Below are 19,937 nucleotides of genomic sequence, written 5' to 3'. Positions count from 1 at the left end.
GGCCGAGTTCGAAACTGGGTTGTGCCGGGTCAAAAAGTAGGTCACTAGGTCAAAAAAAAAACAACCTTGTAAACACTGTAAAAGTCACATTTCATGCCCAATCTTCATGTTACTTTGTCAAAATGTTTGTCTTAATAATATGTTGGTTGATTTCAAAAGTGGTTCCGATCTGTTGAAAAACATGGCCGTCAGTGGGCGGGGCAGTTTTCCTTATTTGGCTATAGAGAAACCTTTAAACACTCTGGAAGTCACAATTTTTGCCCAATCATTATGAAAGTTGGTCAAAACATTGGTTCAATTGATGTCTCTGAAGAGTTCGAAAATGGTCAAGATCGGTGAAAAAACATGGCCGCCAGTGGGCGGGGCATTTTTCTCTATATGTATATAGTGGCATTTTCCCTATTTGGCTATAGAGAAACCTTTTAAACACTCTAGAAGTCACAATTTTTGCCCAATCATCATGAAAGTTGGTCAAAACATTGGTTTTATTGATTTCTCGGACGAGTTTAAAAATTGTCGGGATCGGTGAAAAAACATGGCCGCCAGTGGGCGGGGCATTTTTCTTTATATGTATATATAGTTAAAACATGTGAACACAGTAGAAGTCACATTTTTGGCCCAATTTTCATGAAATTTGCACAGAACATTTGTTTCCTTGATACGAGAGTTGAGTGAAAAAATGGTTCCGGTCAGTTGAATTACATGGCTGCTGGGAGGGGGCAGTTTTCTCATTATGCCCCCCCCCCCCTTTCGAAGAAGATGGGGTATATTGTTTTGCTCATGTTGGTCCGTCCGTCCACCAGATTGTTTCCGGATGATAACTCAAGAGCACTTATGCCAAGGATCATGAAACTTCATAGGTTCATGGATCATGACTCCCAGATGACCCCTATTGATTTTCAGGTCACTAGGTCAAAGGTCAAGGTCACGGTGACCCAAAGCAGTAAAATGGTTCCCGGATGATAACTCAAGAACGCTTATGCCTAGGATCATAAAACTTCATAGATACATTGATCATGACTCGCAGATGACCCCTATTGATTTTCAGGTCACTAGGTCAAAGGTCAAGGTCGAGATGACCTGAAATAGAAAAATGATTTCCGGATGATAACTAAAAAAAACGCTTAGGCCTAGGATCATGAAACTTCATAGGTACATTGATCATAACTCCTAGATGACCCCTATTGATTTTCAGGTCACTAGGTCAAAGGTCACGGTAACGATGACCCGAAATAGTAAAATGGTTTTAATATCATAAATACGTTACCTGTTATCTCTAGCTTACCCCTTTCCAAGGGAGTTATTTCATCCGGAAAATATTCAAGCGCTGGGAATCGTCCACCTCTATAAGAATCCAAATCAGGTTAAACATAGTACAATGCAACCTAACAGGAAATCAAGAACCACAACTCATCTTTCCTTTCCGGATAAAACCATGTGCACGCCTATTTTAGGCTCAGGACTTATGTGTTCTTTTCACTGTGTTTTTGGCGGAGTTTAAAAGGATAAAGTTTATTAATCTTTTATTTGTATCATTCGGTTTATATTTCTATACTTTTTGTTGCAGTAATTGTCATATTTCTGCTTTTGCTGGGTTTCTTTGTTTGCATCGTCGCTCATGTACATGACGTCATGAGCACGTGAACCACGAGGAATTCGTGCCTATTCCCCAATAAGTAATTGAGGTCAATTGGACAGCGTTCTTTGTGTTTACATATTGTGGTCATATCAAAGCAAGGTGGGATTCCCACGATACTTGCTTGGCATGTACCGGTTGCACATTTAATAACAAATGTGCGGTTTGCGATTTGTGGGCTTACGACGTATGGACAAAAGCAGGTCGCCGGAGGACGTCGATCAGCCGCAAACGCAACGAACCTCCATCCGACGTTGATTACCCGGTGACTCCACTGGTCAAGGATGACCAGCGGTTTTGTCAGTCACTGGGTACCGGGCAAGATGGTGTTGTTGTCAGTCGATCGTCATCAGATCTTATGACTCAAACCATGCATACCAGCAACATTGATCATGGAACGACTGGATCAATGTCAGACCACATGGCAGCCGCCATTCTACGGTCTTTGTCCGGTGACGTAACCGGTCATAATATGACCGGCCGGTCACCAGTCCGGTCCGGTCACCGGTCATGTCACCGGTCCGGTCCGGTCATGTCACCGGTCCGGTCCGATCACCGGTCCGGTGTCCGGTCCAGTCATTGATCACCGGTCCGGTCACCGGTAAACAGTTGGGCCTGCCACCGATAACACCAATCGCCGGTCAAGAAGAACTCGGTCTTCATCATCGGCGTATTCTTCTACATCCGATTCGTCGTCGAATACATCGTCTTCATCAAGGAGTGGACATCGGACAAACTCTTCTTCGTCGAGCAGTTATCATCGTCGCAGCGCTCATAAGCGATCACGTCGTCACTCACGGAGACGGTATTCCAAAAAATCTCGATCTCATCGCAGCAGATCCACATCTCGACAGCGCAGCCGATCCAGATCTCGACATTGCAGGAAACGAGGACGTCGGCAACGTTCACGTAGACAGCATCGGACTTACCATACGTATAGTCGTTCACCATCGTGTTCCATTATGGAATCGCATGTTTCCATGCCAAATGTGTCGGTTCCAACGTTGACTGCCACACGTATTGCATCTTCAGGAGCTCATCTCACTACTACGGCGTCAGTGTCAACACCACGGGTATCATCTACAGTATCTAGTCGTGTACCCCCTACAGCTACCCTGTCGAATCCTGATACACTATGGATACAGAATTCGGCGGGACATTTTGTACCGGTCAATGCTGATAATTTACCTTCTTCCGGTTTACATTATCAGTTTACTGACGTCGGGGATGATCATTCGCTGTTACCAGACAATTACAATCCGGTACAAGATATTCTCACTTCTGTTCCTGCTGATTCTATACAAACCGCTGGTGTTGTAGAGAGTGAGGCTGATTCAGATGCAGAATCTAATGTTGAGACGGATCAATATTTAGCTCCGATTGGTCAGATCTATGAACTGATGTTTCGTACTCTTGGTGAAGATTACTGTCCAAGACCTGCTGAACTGTCTTCAAATGCGACGATTTCTGTGACAGAACAACTTTTTCGTACATTTGATCCCAACAGGGTTATTAAGTCGACGGCTCGTCCTGACCCACGACTTCCCATTGGTTCTACTGTTCTATCTGTTCTTCAATCATTGGAATCAGCTAATAAGACTATTCCAAAACGAGGAGAAACATGGAAAATTCCTAAGGAACTAGCTGATCCAAAACACCAGGAAGGTAGTAAAAGTTACAAACCTCCTGTACCACATGCAACATCTGGGTTGGATTTTTCAAAACTTCCGGTTCCAGATCCGGACATAAGCAAGCTATCTCTTGTAATGCCAAGTGGTTCCAATTCAGTTTCTGTTCCGTTTTCAATGTTGGAAACTTGGGAAATGAGGGAACGTAGATCATTAGGTTTGACTAACCAAATTGACTTCATGCTAGCGACAATTTTACAAATGGTGTGTGATTGGTCGGAATCTGTTCCGGAGGAACTCCGTGATTTGTTAATTCATCTCTCACGGACCACACTGGCCTTATCTCACACTTCTGCTTCTTCAATGTCCGAGATGCTAAGGATTCGTAGAGATCTTGTCCTTACTTCCTTACCTAAAGATTTTCTGTTGGAACCTGGTATGAACTCGCTCAGAACAGCTCCTCTCACATCAGGGTTTCTTTTTGGTGGAAGGATACAAGAAGCAATCACAGCTGACAAGGATGACCAACTTCATGCTTCTTTAGCTAGAAACAACTCTGGACAACGCCAAGGGGTCTTTAAGCATCCTGCTTCTAGGCCACCAGCAGTTCCAGCATTCAAGACGGCTAAGATAAATAACCTTTTCTCTAAAAAGCCTTCTTTTAATCCACGGTCAGGTCCTAATAGGCAGTCTTCCTATAACAGACCTTCTTTGTCACACAAGTCTTCTAATAAAGATTCTGGGAAAAAGGGCAAACCCAAGCCGGGACAGAGGAATTTCAAACCTTCTACCGGCAGGGGCGCACCTCCTGCTTATCAGCCCTAGGTCCCTTCCCTTTCTACCGCCACAACCTCCGATGCCGGAAATACCAGTCGGGGCCAGACTTTTCCACTTCTCAAATCGATGGCTTCAAATTACTTCAGACGCATGGGTTCATTCTCTTGTGACAAAAGGCCTGACTTTTCAATTCGAAAAAAGGCCTCCACTTTCTCGCGTCCCTATAGAGCTGGTATCTCGGCATCCACATATTCCAGAGTCCATTCTCGGGCTCTTGGAAAAACAGGCGGTAGAAAGGGTTCAAGATCCTTATTCTCCAGGATTTTACAGTCGTCTTTTTCTTGTTCAAAAGAAAAATGGTTCCTGGAGACCAGTAATAGATTTAAAAGTGTTCAACATGTATCTCCTCAAACCAACTTTCAAAATGGAGACTCCTTCTTTCATACGGGAATCCATCAAACCCCTGCACTGGGGGGTGTCTTTGGATCTGGAAGATGCTTACTGCCATGTTCCTATACATCCCAACTACCGAAAGTACTTGCGATTCGCCTTTGAAGGCCAAGTCTACCAGTTCCGGTCTATGCCTTTCGGGTTGGCGACAGCCTCACGAGTTTTTACCAAACTAATGTCGGCAGTCGGATCACACCTCAGAGTTCACGGGATTATTCTTCTTCAGTATTTCGACGACTGGCTCTTACACCAGCTCGATCGTCAATTGCTTCTGTACAACCTAGAATTCTCTTGGAAGGAGCTCCTCTCGTTAGGGCTCCTTCTCAATGCAGACAAATCAGACCTCATTCCTTCACAGGACTTTACGTTTGTGGGAATGAATTTCTTGACCCACATCAATCGGGTCAGAGTGTCTATTCAACGTATATCAGACCTTCTGATGAAGGTCAACTGGGTTTTGTCCCAATCTCATATAACAGCTCAAGAATTCCTCTCTCTCAACGGTATCCTGAGCTCAGTAGCAGACTTTGTGCAGTTGGGACGTCTCTTCCTACGTCCTCTTCAGCACTATCTCTCAGCTTGTTGGAAATGGTCTCCAGGCAATCTATTAACACAGATTCCAATCCTTCCCTCCTTAAGGTCTCATCTTCAGTGGTGGCTAGACGAGGAGACTCTGTTGGCAGGAGTACCCCTTCTTCCCCCGCAACCGTCATTATATCTAATAACGGATGCGAGCAAGGAAGGGTGGGGTGCTCACCTGGAACCTCTCAGTCTGATAATTTCAGGGTTGTGGTCTCATCAGGAATCTCACCTTCATATCAACAATCTAGAAATGCGAGCAGTATTTCTAGCTGTATCTCATTTCCAATCACATCTTCGAGACTCTTGTGTGATGGTGTCAACAGACAACACATCTGTGGTGGCTTACATCCAGGCACAGGGGGGAACACATTCTCAATCCCTGTATCTGGAAACCAGAAAATTACTTGTTCTTTGCAAAACACTCAACATTCATCTGCTGGCAAAATATATACCAGGTCGCCTCAACGCCCTGGCGGATGGTTTGTCTCGCAAACACCAGTTACTTCCATCGGAGTGGACACTTCATCAAGAAGTGACCAACCAGAAGTTCGGTTATCCCCTGGTCGATCTATTTGCAACCAGACACAATCACAGACTTCCTCTGTATGTGAGTCCAGTTTACGATCCAGCAGCGTGGGCAATCGACGCGCTTTCGTTCGCATGGGACCAACTGGACGCTTACGCCTATCCCCCACCCATTCTAATTCCCCAAATATTGGGGAAAATCAGGGTGAGCTCTTGCAGGATACTCCTGATTGCCCCTTGGTGGCCCAGAAGATCTTGGTTCAACGATCTTCTCAGTCTCCTGTACGATTATCCCAGGAATCTTCCTCACAGGTCAGATCTTCTGTCTCAAAGCGGCAGACTATATGCGGACCCAAAAATGTTCCACTTACACGTCTGGCAGTTATCAGGCAATCTTTGCAGAAGAAATGTTTTTCTGTCAGGGCTTCAACCCTCGTTGCTTCGGCAAGGAGAAAATCCACCAGAGCAGTCTATGATGCTCGTTGGAAACTCTTCTCCAATTGGTGTTTTCGAGGGAAAATTAATCCCCTCAATCCCTCTGCTAGACGAATAGCGGATTTTCTCATTTATCTTTTTGATGATAAGAAACTTTCTCTTAGTTCCATCAAAGGATACAGATCTATGATTTCGCATACATTGGCTTTCACTAAGTCTTCACAAGTCTGTGCTGATCCAGCTATTTCAGAACTTGTTCGAGCTATGGAACTTAGTCGTCCTGTATCTCGTACACTTGCTCCTAAATGGGATTTAGCTTGTGTGCTTGGTTCCCTTATTAAGGCTCCCTATGAACCTCTTGATCAGGCTTCATTACAATTCCTAACATGGAAGACCGTTTTCCTTCTTACTATGGCTTCAGCCAAACGGAGAAGTGAAATTCATGCTCTTTCTATCGAGGATAGTCATCTTCGTTTTGACTCTTCTGATGGTTCTGTTACATTGTTGTGTCAGTCAGGATTCCTTGCTAAAAATCAACTTCCCTCTATGGCTTCCAAACCCTTCAAAGTTCCAAGTCTATCTAGAACTTGTGGACATGAAGATGATGATAGACTCCTTTGCCCGGTCAGGGCTTTGAAGTTCTACCTTAAAAAGGTAAAGTCTATTCGAGGTTTTCGCAAGAGACTTTTCATTCCATTAAAAGGGGGGGCGATGTGTCTGCGGCTTCTATTTCTCGTTGGATAGCCTCGACTATAAGGAAAGCTTATTCTTCTCTTTCATCGAGGGATTTATCCCTGTTTAAGATAAGACCGCATGAATTAAGAGCTCTTTCGGCTTCGTGGGCTTATATTAATCAGACCCCACTATCTGAAGTGCTTCAAGCTGCTTTCTGGAGGAATCCGACCACCTTCTCCTCTTTTTATCTTCGTTCTCTTGAGTGCCAACAAGACAATTTGTATAAGTTGGGTCCTCTTGTAGTGGCTCAAACTGTAGTTTCTTCTATGGCGTAAGTACACTGGTGCCATCCGAGAATTAAGTACTATACTGTACTAACAAAGATTATACGAGGACTTGATTCTACTATCTCTGGCTGTAAACCCTCTATATGGGTTTTGCTGTGATGGGAAAAAATATGCGAACCTTCCCGCCGCAGCTGCAAAATCAGCTAGAGATAACAGGTAACGTATTTATGATATTAAAACAAATTTTCTTAAGTAAAATTCATTTTAATTATTAAATACTTACCTGTTATTGGTAAGTCCCACCTCCCACCCCGCTCATCGCCTTTTTATGTTTGCGTAAAGGAAAGATGAGTTGTGGTTCTTGATTTCCTGTTAGGTTGCATTGTACTATGTTTAACCTGATTTGGATTCTTATAGAGGTGGACGATTCCTATCGCTTGAATATTTTCCGGATGAAATAACTCCCTTGGAAAGGGGTAAGCTAGAGATAACAGGTAAGTATTTAATAATTAAAATGAATTTTACTTAAGAAAATTTGTTTCCGGATGATAACTCAAGAACGCTTAGGCCTAGGATCATGAAACTTCATAGGTACATTGATCATGACTCGTAGATGAGCCCTATTGATTTCCAGGTCACTAGGTCAAAGATCAAGGCACGTTGACCTGAAATAGTAAAATGGTTTCCAGATGATAACTCAAGAACGCTTATGCCTAGGATCATGAAACTTCATAGGTACATTGATCATGACTCGAAGATGACCCCTATTTATTTTCAGGTCACTAGGTCAAAGGTCGAGGTCACGGTGACCTGAAATAGTAAAATGGTTTCTGGATGATAACTCAAGAACGCTTATGCCTAGGATCATGAAACTTCATTGGTACAATGATCATGACTCGCAGATGACCCCTATTGATTTTCAGGTCACTAGGTCAAAGGTCAAGGTCACGGTGACCTGAAATAGTGAAATGGTTTCCGGATGATAACTCAAGAACACTTATGCCTAGGATCATGAAGCTTCATAGATACATTGATCATGACTCGCAGATGACCCCTATTGATTTTTAGGTCAAAGGTCAAGGTCACGGTGACCCAAAGCAGTAAAATGGTTCCCGGATGATAACTCAAGAACGCTTATGCCTAGGATCATGAAACTTCATAGATACATTGATCATGACTCGCAGATGACCCCTATTGATTAAAAGGTCACTAGGTCCAGGTCACAGTTCCAAAAAATGTATTCACACAATGGCTGTCAAGGTCACGATGACTCAACTTAGAAAATTGGTTTCCAGATGATAACTCAAGAATGCTTACGCCTAGGATCATGAACTTTATAGGTACATTGATCATGACTCGCAGATGAAATAATGATGAAACTTGACCAGGATGTTTGTCTGGACAATATCTAGGTCAAGTTTGACATTTGGTATAGATTGAATGAACCGACTCCTCTCAGGTGAGCTAACTAGGGCCATCTTGGCCCTCTTGTTATTAATGCACTGGATGGGGAACAAATTGATATTTTATATAAACACACTGTCATTCATACTAAGTATTCATTAACATCGTAGTTCTTATCATACTAAGTAATCATAAACATGTTAGTGAATATCAAACAAATATAATTTATGTCAAATGGGTGGAAAATTAGAACATTTTTGATTCCGAAATATTTAATTAGTCAAGATATAGTGTAATGTGACCTGCTGAAATGAAGTAACTAATTCGTACCACACGAAATTTTATGGTTTTACAGTATATATTGCTGTAGGGCAACCATCAGAACATCATCTCATTTATTCTGTTAGTTGATGACAAAACAATGACTTATGACTGTGCATTTGTACACATTTCTTTTGTTTTGCAGACTATACTTTTTTTTAACAAAACTTTAAATTCTAATAAGAATTTTGGATTTGACATGTGACAACATTTAAGCAAAAATCCTGTTAAAGGTTGATAGTGTGCTTCAAGATTAGCCTGTACGGACTGCACAGGCTAATCTGGGATGAACCTTTACGCACATGCATTAAGCCCAGTTTTCCCAAACCAATTCTCACAGTATTGCCTAAGAGTTTGACAGAAGAATGTCCAGTCTAATGTTGCCCTTTTTACTCGCCAGGTGCAGACCCTGTCTGTAGGGGACACAGTGAAGGTCATTGACAACATGGCCCGTGTAAAGGAGCTGCAGAAGGGACACGGGGAGTGGAACGACTCCATGAAAGCGGTAAGAACATGATTACATCACTCACAAGTGTTTGTAGGTGTGGGGATCAATTCAGGACCTCTTGACCTTGCCTTGTTTTTTGTTTGATGTAATCCACATTTGCTAAAAATGATAATTGTAATGGAGGGAGCAGAATTATTTATGGTTTACAAATAAGAGATTTAGGGACCTATCCTGGTTGCAAGGTATGTATAGAAGTTTCTCTGGTTCATTCACCACATCTCGAGATCCTTCTAGACTGATCTCTGTGCTGTTCTTTAATGCTTATATCCTTCATGGAACAATCATTCATTGGTTAACTGTATTCCTCTCTGTTTGCACTGCAATAGTTAAACAAAAAAATCCTAACTTTTCTAGATCTCTTTAAGTTGAGAGTTTAGGTGAATCCTGTAAGGGGTTAGGATATGGTAATTGTTCTCCCCTGGGGTGGTTCCAAAATCAAACGCCAATACCTTATGTTATTACAAACAAAGCACCCCCTATCTGAGTCTTGTTCTGAGAACACAGGGTTTTATTCATATTCGCACAGGCTACTCAGGTACAACACTTTGCGCCTAAATTGGATTTTTGCCAGCGCCCTGCCCTCACGCTACTTTGGGGGAAGGGGTCCGAAGCCCTTAGGAGGGGGAATTTTCGAGGCGTATCCCTTTTTGGGGGATTTTTTTACTTTCTCTCTCATTATTACATTTGTACATGTTTGCACTATATTCATTGCATTTTTCATAATTTAGTATGTTTGAAAAGATTAAATTGAAATAGAATTAAGATATAATAATCATGAGACACATCTTTCTATTAAAAAGAAGAAAAAAAAATATTTATTTTTTTTTAGGGGGAATTTTTCCCCCCAAAAGGGGAAAAAAGTATACTTTTCAGGTGGGGGACTGCCGCCGAGTTTCGGCGGCAGATTTGATAGATTGAGGGCCCTGTTTTAAATTGCTATGAAGAGACTTCCTTTGAACAAAAATACAATCAAAACAAAAAGTGTGGTCACTGAAGTTGTCCTTATGTTGCCACTTTAAGCACATGCATTAAGCCTAGTTTCCAAAGAGCGCTGCTAATCTGTCCCTGCATTTGTAGACACTGGGAAAGAACGGGCGAGTGTTGAAGGTGTACGCTGACGGTGACCTGCGGGTGGCGGTGAAGAATCAGACCTGGACGTTCAACCCTCAGTGTGTGACCCAGATACCTCTCAATGAGCTGACCGCCCTCAACAACACCATGGGGCACAACGAGCGCGAGGACATGCAGAGTGAGTCTGTTGAATTAAGTTTTGACATGTTTTTATAAATTGTATGTTTACAAAACTGTCTGAAAGTTTTTTCTCTATTTATGACAAATGTCCTGAAAAAACATATAGCATACCTTTTCTGAGGAAACTGGAACCAATCTGAAACACTGCTTATTCTAAATTTCTTATTATTTATTAGCAAAAGAACAAGAGCACCAATATCTCTTCTTTTTTTTGGTCAAAACAATGCGTTTTTTTTCACAATGCAAAGGACCCCAGGCCCCATTCCCTAAATGTTGAAAAACCTTGTGTTCTTATGGTCGCTTGAGGACAGGGCCCTCAATCTATTAAATCTGCCGCCGAAATTCGGTGCCAGTCCCCCACCTGAAAAGTATACTTTTTTCACCTTTTGGGGGGAAAAATTCCCCCTTAAAAAAAAAAAAAAAAAAAAAAAAAAAAATAGAAAGATGTGTCTCATGATTATTGTATTTCAATTCTATTTCAATTTAATCTTTGCAAACATACTTAATTATGAAAAATGCAATGAATATAGTGCAAACATGTACACATGTAATAATGAGAGAGTAAGTAAAAAAAATCTCCCAAAAAGGGAAACGCCGCGCAAATTCCCCCTCCTAAGGGCTGCGGACCCCTTCCGCCAAAGTAGTGTGAGGGCGCTGGAGGAAACTTAAAACAGCTTGTTTTTAGGGGGCTCTCTTTCTGTTTTGGTTAATGTTACCCCACAGCAGCTCTCAGAAGGGGGATTTCTGAATAATAGGGTGCCCTTACACAATTATTTCAAGTGACACATACTTTATGTGAAGAGTATTATATCAAAAGTCTCATTTACTTTCGCAATGCAAATTCAATAAGTGTATTTTTCATGAAAACCTAAAATGGATAAGTTTTGCTTGCTCTTCTCATACATTTTTTGTATAAAGATGCTTTATGTTTTATAAATTTCACACCATAGAAAATCAGCTGCACTGGGATAAATGGATTACGATGAACAGCTTTGAAGATAGACAAGTTATCAAAACAGGACTTAATACATGAGCGTAAAGTGTCTTCCCAGATTAGCCTGTCAGGTCTGCACAGGCTCTTTAGGGACGACACTGTCTGCATAATGAAATTTTTTTATGTCCCCCATCCACTATAGTCGGGGACATATTGTTTTTGCCCTGTCTGTTTGTTGGTCTGTTGGTTTGCGCCAACTTTAACATTTGCAATAACTTTTGCAATATTGAAGATAGCAACTTGATATTTGGCATGCATATGTATCTCATGGAGCTGCACATTTTGAGTGGTGAAAGGTCAAGGTCATCCTTCAAGGTCAGAGGTCAAATATATGTGGCCAAAATCGCTAATTTTATTAATACTTTTGCAATATTGAAGATAGCAACTTGATATTTGGCATGCATGTGTATCTCATGGAGCCGCACATTTTGAGTGGTGAAAGGTCAAGTTCAAGGTCATCCTTCAAGGTCAAAGGTCAAAAAAAAAAAAGCGGCGCAGAAGGGGACATAGTGTTTCTGACAAACACATTTCTTGTTTTATTTAAAGGAAGTCACTGCTAAATAAAAATCCAGTTTAGGCAGTGTTGTCCCTGTTTAGCCCTTTTTGAACTGAATTGTTCTTTCTACAAAGCTAATAATCTTTTTCCCTTTTTAGCTCATCTATTTTTCTGAAAACAAATTATGATCTATTGTCATCACCTTGGCGTCAGTGTCTGCGTCGGCGTCCGCTTAAGTTTTGCGTTTAGGTCCACTTTTCTCATAAAGTATCAATGCTATTGCATTCAAACTTGGTACACTTACTTACTATCATGAGGGGACTGAGCAGGCAAAGTTAGATAACTCTGGCATGCATTTTGACAGAATTATGTGCCCTTTTTATACTTAAGTTAAGGTTAAGTTTTGTGTTTAGGTCAATTTTATTCCTTAAGTATCAAAGCTATTGCTTTCATACTTGCAACACTTACTAACTATCATAAGGGGACTGTGCAGGCAAAGTTATGTAACTCTGACTGGCATTTTGACAGAATTATGTGCCCTTTTTATACTTAGAAAATTGAAAATTTGGTTAAGTTTTGTGTTTAGGTCCACTTTATTCCTAAATTATCAAAGCTATTGCTTTCATACTTGCAACACTTACTAACTATCATAAGGGGACTGTGCAGGCAAAGTTATGAAACTCTTACTGACATTTTGAAGGAATTATGGGCCTTTTATACTTAGAAAATTAAAAATTTGGTTAAGTTTTGTGTTTTGGTCCACTTTATCCCTAAAGTATCATAGATATTGCTTTCATACTTGGTAACACTCGCAAACTATCATAAGGGGACAGTAAGGGACAAGTTGCATAACTCTGGTTGTCATTTTTACGGAATTATGGCCCTTTTTTGACTTAGTAACTTTGAATATATGGTAAAATTTTGTGTTTAGATCCACTTTACTTCTAAAGTATCAAGGCTATTGCTATCAAACTTCAAATACTTTCATGCTATCATGAGGTTACTGTACCTGGCAAGTTGAATTTTACCTTGATCTTTGAATGACATTGACTTCAAGGTCAAATTATTAAATTTTGGTAAAATTGCCATAACTTCTTTATTTATGATTAGATTTGATTGATACGTTGACAAAACAACTCTTACCTGACATACCACAATAGACTCCACCCAAACCATCCCCACGCCCCCCCCCCCCCCCCCCCCCCCCCCCCCCCCCCCGAATCCCTCCCTCATTTTTTTTTTCAAAGATCGTCTTATAAATGACCATCACACCCTCACACTATACCCTACCCCCCACACCCAATTTAATTTTTTTTAACATGGTTAAAAAACACAAATATTTATTTTTATTATTTTATTTTTGAAATACAGTCCAACCATCCCACCCAAGAATCCCCCCCACCCACCCCCCCCCAAAAAAAAATATTTGTTTTTGCATGTTTGGAAGATAATGTAATAAATGACCACACCCCACACTATACACCCCTCTCCACTCCCCCCTCCCTCCTTTGTGATTGAAATTGAGATAGTTGCCTTCACCTTTAAAAAGAAAAATAGATGAGCATTCTGCACCCGCAAGGCGGTGCTCTTGTTTCATGATGCAGCTGATATTCAATATTTTCAAAGTTATAACATGTTAAGCACCTTTCTAAAAAAAAAATCAAGCAACATCAGACATCAAAATTGTATCCAAATGAGGGTTTTATTAAAAAAATAATACCCCTACAGACTCGCTGGCCAACCTGCTGGATCAGCTGGCAGACCTCCACATGACCGAGATGGGACCAGACAGGCTGTGCAGGGAGGCTGCCCAGGGGCACCTGGACGTGGTCAAGGAGATCATCAGCAAGTACCCAGACAAGGTAAGGGGAGATAAGAAAAGAGGCAAGGTTTAGGAAAATGGGGTTTATTACAAATATGGAAAGCTTTGTCAACTAACTTGACAACTAACGAAAACAGTAAACAAATGTATTTTTTACTTTAACAAAACTGACAAAACAATGACTAAAATGGTACGCCATAGTTTTTTTAAGACGAGTATGAATACAGTTTATGTAAATTAACGTGTAAAAATTAGAACCGGGATAACACAGGTTTCCGACACGCTTACCTTAATGCCATCGTTAATCCAATTTTTATAACAATTAAGTTGACAACTTTAATCCGATGTTTATAACAAAAACATTTAAACGATATGCACTTCCACTTCTATTTTCCATGTCTTTATCGAAACTTAGTTTAAACCACACTATTTTATTGTATTCCAATTGAAATATACATTTATGCATGATAAACACACACTCCAAAATACGTTTTTAACACATAGTTTACTGTTAAAAAACACCACGTCCGACATGTCCTTACAGAGTTTTGATAAAACTATTGTGTTTTGTCACAGAAATGACGTCACACGATGTACTACGTAATATATTTCGTAATATAAAATATTTCTATTTTCGGTACGTGTAATGTGACGTCATTAAATGGGTCGAAGTAGTCCCGCTAGTATGGTAATACGGAATTGGAAACAGCGAGTAGCGTAATACGGGATTTTTATGTCCCCCACTATAGTAGTGGGGGACATATTGTTTTTGCCCTGTCTGTCTGTTGGTCTGTTGGTCTGTCTGTCTGTTTGCGCCAACTTTAACATTTTGCAATAACTTTTGCTATATTGAAGATAGCAACTTCATATTTGGCATGCATGTGTATCTCATGAAGCTGCACATTTTGAGTGGTGAAAGGTCAAGGTCAAGGTCATCCTTCAAGGTCAGAGGTCAAATATATGTGGCCAAAATCGCTCATTTTATGAATACTTTTGCGATATTGAAGATAGCAACTTGATATTTGGCATGCATGTGTATCTCATGGAGCTGCACATTTTGAGTGGTGAAAGGTCAAGGTCATCCTTCAAGGTCAGAGGTCAATTATATGTGACATAAATCGCTCATTTTATGAATACTTTTGCAATATTGAAGATAGCAACTTGATATTTGGCATGCATGTGCATCTCATGGAGCTGCTCATTTTGAGTGGTGAAAGGTCAAGGTCAAGGTCATCCTTCAAGGTCAGAGGTCAAATATATGTGGCCCAAATCGCTTATTTTATGAATACTTTTGCAATTTTGAAGATAGCAACTTGATATTTGGCATGCATGTGTATCTCATGGAGCTGCACATTTTGAGTGGTGAAAGGTCAAGGTCAAGGTCATCCTTCACAAGGTCAAGGTCATCCTACAATGTCAAACATCATATAGGGGGACATTGTGTTTCACAAACACATCTTGTTTATTTCAATGATTGATACAACCTGTATTTTGTTAAAAGCATTAAACAGGTATATAATAAATTTGTTTATTTGGAATTTTGTAGGCTTGTAAGAACATGAAACGAAGACTCCAACTTAATATCCAAGCTGGTTGTAAATATATTCAAGGTTTGAATATGGCAATGTCAACAATGTTACTAAAAATCATACAACTGCTTGGGGTGGGCATAGGGTAAAACTACTCTGTAGGGTCATACAATAACGCGTGTGGCCAAGTTTCAAAAGTTTGACCATTCATCTGCTACATAGAAAGAGAGAAGTTGTTGTCAGTTGGACTTTGTACACAAATTACCCGAATTTACAATTATGTGTTATTTCTTTCTCCCGCAGGTTGACATCAAGAGCGGTAACAAGACGGCGCTACAGGTGGCGTGTCACCAGGGTCACAAGGAGATCGTTCAGTTGTTGCTGTCTGCGGGTGCCAACCTTGAAATGAAGGACGATGATGGCGATACGGCTCTGCATTACTCTGCCTTCGGGTGAGTTCCGTTAGGTTTTAATGAGCCCTGTTTTGTAATAACTTGAACTGGGCTTAATGCATGTGCGTTAGGTGTCATCCCAGATTAGCCTGTGCAGTCTGCACAGGTCAAGAAGGGATGACACTTTCTGCTTGTATGGAATTGTTTGTTTAAATGAATCCTAATAAAAATCCAGTTTAAGTGTTTTCCCTGGTAAGCCTAGGCTTACTGCACAGGCTTATCTTGGAGGTCACTATATGCACATCTAAGCCCAGTCTTCACAGAAGGAGGCTCAAATATTTAGGGGTTAGGTCTGCTTTCTCTGTTGGTTGAAAGCTGGAAAACTAAACCGATGATCATGGTGTGATCTCCGGCTCCGGCTGGCCAAATAGCTTCTATGGTTATAAGTCATTAAATATGACTTCTATGGTAATTCCCCCCCCCCCTCTGAATCATGTAGAGCAGTTGTCAGTTACTGGAATCAGTATGCGCACTACAAGCTAACCCAGGAAATGTGAGTTTGTTGAGAGCTGTGATATGAATGGAATACTGTTGTAATCAGCCGTCATCTTCAGACCTAATGGCTCTCATGGGACTTAAAGGTCTGCTTTGGGCTTAATTGCCCACTTAGACCATAATGGCCCTCTAAGACCATGACCCTCTTGGGACCTAAGGATTTGCTTTGGACTAAATTACCCTTTTGGGACCATTTTGTCATTCTGATGCATAATAGCCCAATTTGGACAAAAATTCTCCTTTTGAGACCTAAAGGCTATAATTGTATCTCGAGAGACCGTATAGCCCTCTTTAAATTGAAAATGATTTTTAATCCCCCCCGATCGATAGTTCGGGGGTATATTGTTTTTGTCCTGTCTGTCTGTCATTCCGTCATTCTGTCACCAAAACTTTAACCTTGGTTAGTTTGATAACTTTTTAAACATTGAAGATAGCAACTTGATATTTGGCATGCATGTGTATCTCATGGAGCTGCACATTTTTAGTGGTGAAAAGTCAAGGTCATCCTTCAAGGTCAAAGGTCAAATATCATTGTATTTTTTGTCCCCTATTGGTGAAACCGGAGGGGACTTATGGTTTGCGCTCTGTGTGTCAGTCAGTCAGTCTGTCTGTCTGCCCGTCACATCTTTCTGGATCCTGCAATAACTTAAAAAGTTCTTCATATTTTTTCATGAAACTTGCAACATGGATTGATGGCAATATGGGCATTTTGAACGTCATTTCATTTTGTTCCTACGTCAAACATTGTGGTTGCTATGGCAACCAAAAAAAAAAATCAAAAAAAATATCTGAAAATGGTGGAATTTCTGACAATGGTGGAGCAGGTAGGGGACCATATTGCTTGACAATAGCCTTGTCTTTCCTAAAACTTTAACCTTCATTAAAGTTTTGTCATAACTTTTGAATATTGAAGATAGCAACTTAATATTTGGCATGCATGTGTATCTCATGGAGCTGCACATTTTGAGTGGTGAAAAGTCAAGGTCAAGGTCATCCTTCAAGGTCAAAGTTAAAAAATTTAAAACTAACCTTTGTTAAAGTTTCTTCATAACTTTTTTAATATTGAATATAGCAACTATATATTTGCCATCTATGTGTATCTCATTGAGCTGGACATTTTGATTGGTGAGAGGTCAAGGCCATCCTTCAAGGTCATAGGTAAACGAGAGCGCCGATGGCGTTGAAAGCATAGTTGCAAGATACAGGGAAGTTGCTGCTGAAGTAAATGTTTAGGTCAAAATATACTTAATAGTTTCTTATATGTTTCAATGTAAAAGCGACAAATTTGAGCGAAAATAAATACAACATTTTTCACATAGAGACCATCATAACCATACCTTTTCTTAACAGGCATTCTTAGCTGAATCGATTTAAGCAATAAAAAAGATATGTCATGTTCAAAACAAAAAAGAATTCGACTCAAATCAAAATCGACTGTTTTTGCACCTTCTTTTTTCGGCCGTTTTCTAGTGGATTGTAACCTTTTGCAGTACCATTATTTACTTTACACTAACTTTATCCTATTTCAGGTATTTAATAGTGAACACCTATGCTTACCCTATCAATATCTCCAAACGATAAAAACCAGAACAACAGTCTAAAGTGTAAAACATGCCTTCAAGGAAAATATATTTTGTTTAGACAGGGACCTATACAGTATAGGTCCCTGGTTTAGAGAGTACAGACCGTCATGACTCGATTATTCATGACTCAATTATTTAGTTTATCGTAACCTTAACAATTTCTGACATCACGAGTCGCCTCCCTTGTTGGTTCATGCTACCAAAATGTTCTATTTTTAGAAACGGGAATTCCAAATCGTGACGAATGTGAATGGTTACAAAATGACATAACTATGAAAATAAATACGTAGAATTGCATTATTTCACGCATACCATTATGCAACCATCCGTTTTCTTTTCCGACTTGATACATTTACGGCATTCCATTTAATATTTTACAGACACAACACTCGTCCAGAATTTGCGCGAATCCATTAAATTCGATGCCACATTTAAACCGTTAGCTCTACTTGTAACGTTAATTTCTGGCTCAAAGCAAATCATTTTTATTTCAATTAACACATCTCTATTACTTTCAAACTCTACTTCATTAAATCCATAGAAAGGCAGGTCAGAATCCATGTCATAAATCAGAAAACATTCATCGTACTCCGCTATTTTTTTTACACATTTACAAAGAATGAAAGTGCTTTACGCCCCACTTCCTGTTTAGAATATGTTAATTTCTATTTATAATTAACCAATGAAATTCTACATATCCTTAAACCAGGGCCTAATGAATTTGACCTCTTCCAGAACAGTAAACAAAGGAAATAGAAAGTAGGTGTGAGATCACTATCAACCAGAACAGAATTGTTTTACGAACGAAATTTGTTTTAGTTTCTTAGGTTTTTTCACGTAAAACGGTCTTTGAAAAATTCACTAAAAACGGTGTCAGCAATATTCTTGGAACAAAACGTTAGAAAAACGTTTCTAAATAAAAAAATGTTAGAATTACAAATAGTATATTAAATAGATATTTCGTCTGATTTTTGATCAGGTAAGGCTTCATAATGGTCAACCGTTCCATGTCGGTTTTCGAAATGTAGCTCTAACATAAGCATAGTTGCGTAACCGCAACTATGCTAAAAAGTACCTTCGTTAAAGTTTCTTCATTACTTTTTGAATATTGAAGATAGCTACTTTATATATATATATATATCCATGTGTATCTCATTGAGCTGTACATTTTAGCGGTGAAAGGTCAAGGTCATCCTTCAAGGTCAAAGGTCAAAAATTTAAAACTTTAACCTTCGTTAAAGTTTCTTTATAACTTTTTATGCCCCCGGATCGAAAGATTGGGGGTATATTGGTTTTTGGCCTGTCTGTCTGTCATTCTGTCCCAAAACTTAAAGCTTGGTTAAAGTTTGATAAATTTTGCAATATTGAAGATAGCATTTACATATTTGGCATGCATGTGTATCTCATGGAGCTGCACATTTTTAGTGGTGAAATGTCAAGGTCAAGGTCATCCTTCAAAGTCAAAGGTCAAATATCATTGTATTTTTCTTTCCTAAAACTTTAACCTTCACGAAAGTTTGGTCATAACTTTTTGAACATTGAAGATAGCAACTTGATATTTGGCATGCATGTGTATCTCATGGAGCTGCACATTTTGAGTGGTGAAAGGTCAAGGTCATCCTTTAAGGTCAAAGGTCAAATTTATGGCTTCAAAGCGGCACAATAGGGGGCATTGTGTTTCTGACAAACACATCTCTTGTTCTCTCATGTTCGTGATTCTTCTTCTTATGGACAAACTGTATTCATCAGGAACCAAGCCGATGTGATGGAGTTGCTACTGCAACACAAGGCAGAGATCAACGCCCTCAACAATGGAGAGTGTTCCACCCTGCATGTGGCCGTCAACAAACAACATATTGACTGTGTGAGAGTACTTCTGAGGCATAGAGCAGACATCAATATACAGGTGAGGGCTGCTATGAACATTTCTAGAGTTCCAAAGTTTATAAATTTACCAAAATGCTGAAGCTATGCATCATCAGCATCTTTAAGTTTCTATTTAATGATTAATAATGCTCGTTTTTCAATACAAATGCATAATCGGGAAGATGTCCATAATTTCTGAACATTTTTGTCTTCATCAAATA

At 39.9% G+C, this 19,937-nt stretch overlaps 1 protein-coding gene across 4 annotated transcripts in view; it reads left to right on the top strand.

Annotated features, from left to right (window-relative positions):
* LOC127832460 (E3 ubiquitin-protein ligase MIB2-like) overlaps positions 1-19,937 on the top strand; it is a 78,106-nt gene that overhangs the window by 31,776 nt on the left and 26,393 nt on the right. For all 4 annotated transcript variants that reach the window (XM_052357933.1, XM_052357934.1, XM_052357932.1 and 1 more), the window contains exons 8-12: positions 9,121-9,225; positions 10,306-10,477; positions 13,698-13,831; positions 15,624-15,772; positions 19,600-19,756. In XM_052357933.1, the coding sequence (XP_052213893.1) occupies positions 9,121-9,225; positions 10,306-10,477; positions 13,698-13,831; positions 15,624-15,772; positions 19,600-19,756 (717 nt within the window). The remainder of the gene's footprint in view (positions 1-9,120; positions 9,226-10,305; positions 10,478-13,697; positions 13,832-15,623; positions 15,773-19,599; positions 19,757-19,937) is intronic.

The sequence above is a fragment of the Dreissena polymorpha genome, chromosome 5 (genome assembly GCF_020536995.1).
Source record: "Dreissena polymorpha isolate Duluth1 chromosome 5, UMN_Dpol_1.0, whole genome shotgun sequence".
NCBI lineage: Eukaryota > Metazoa > Mollusca > Bivalvia > Myida > Dreissenidae > Dreissena > Dreissena polymorpha.
The sequence above is the reverse complement of the archived record's forward strand: the minus strand, read 5'-3'. Positions and strand labels throughout refer to the sequence as shown.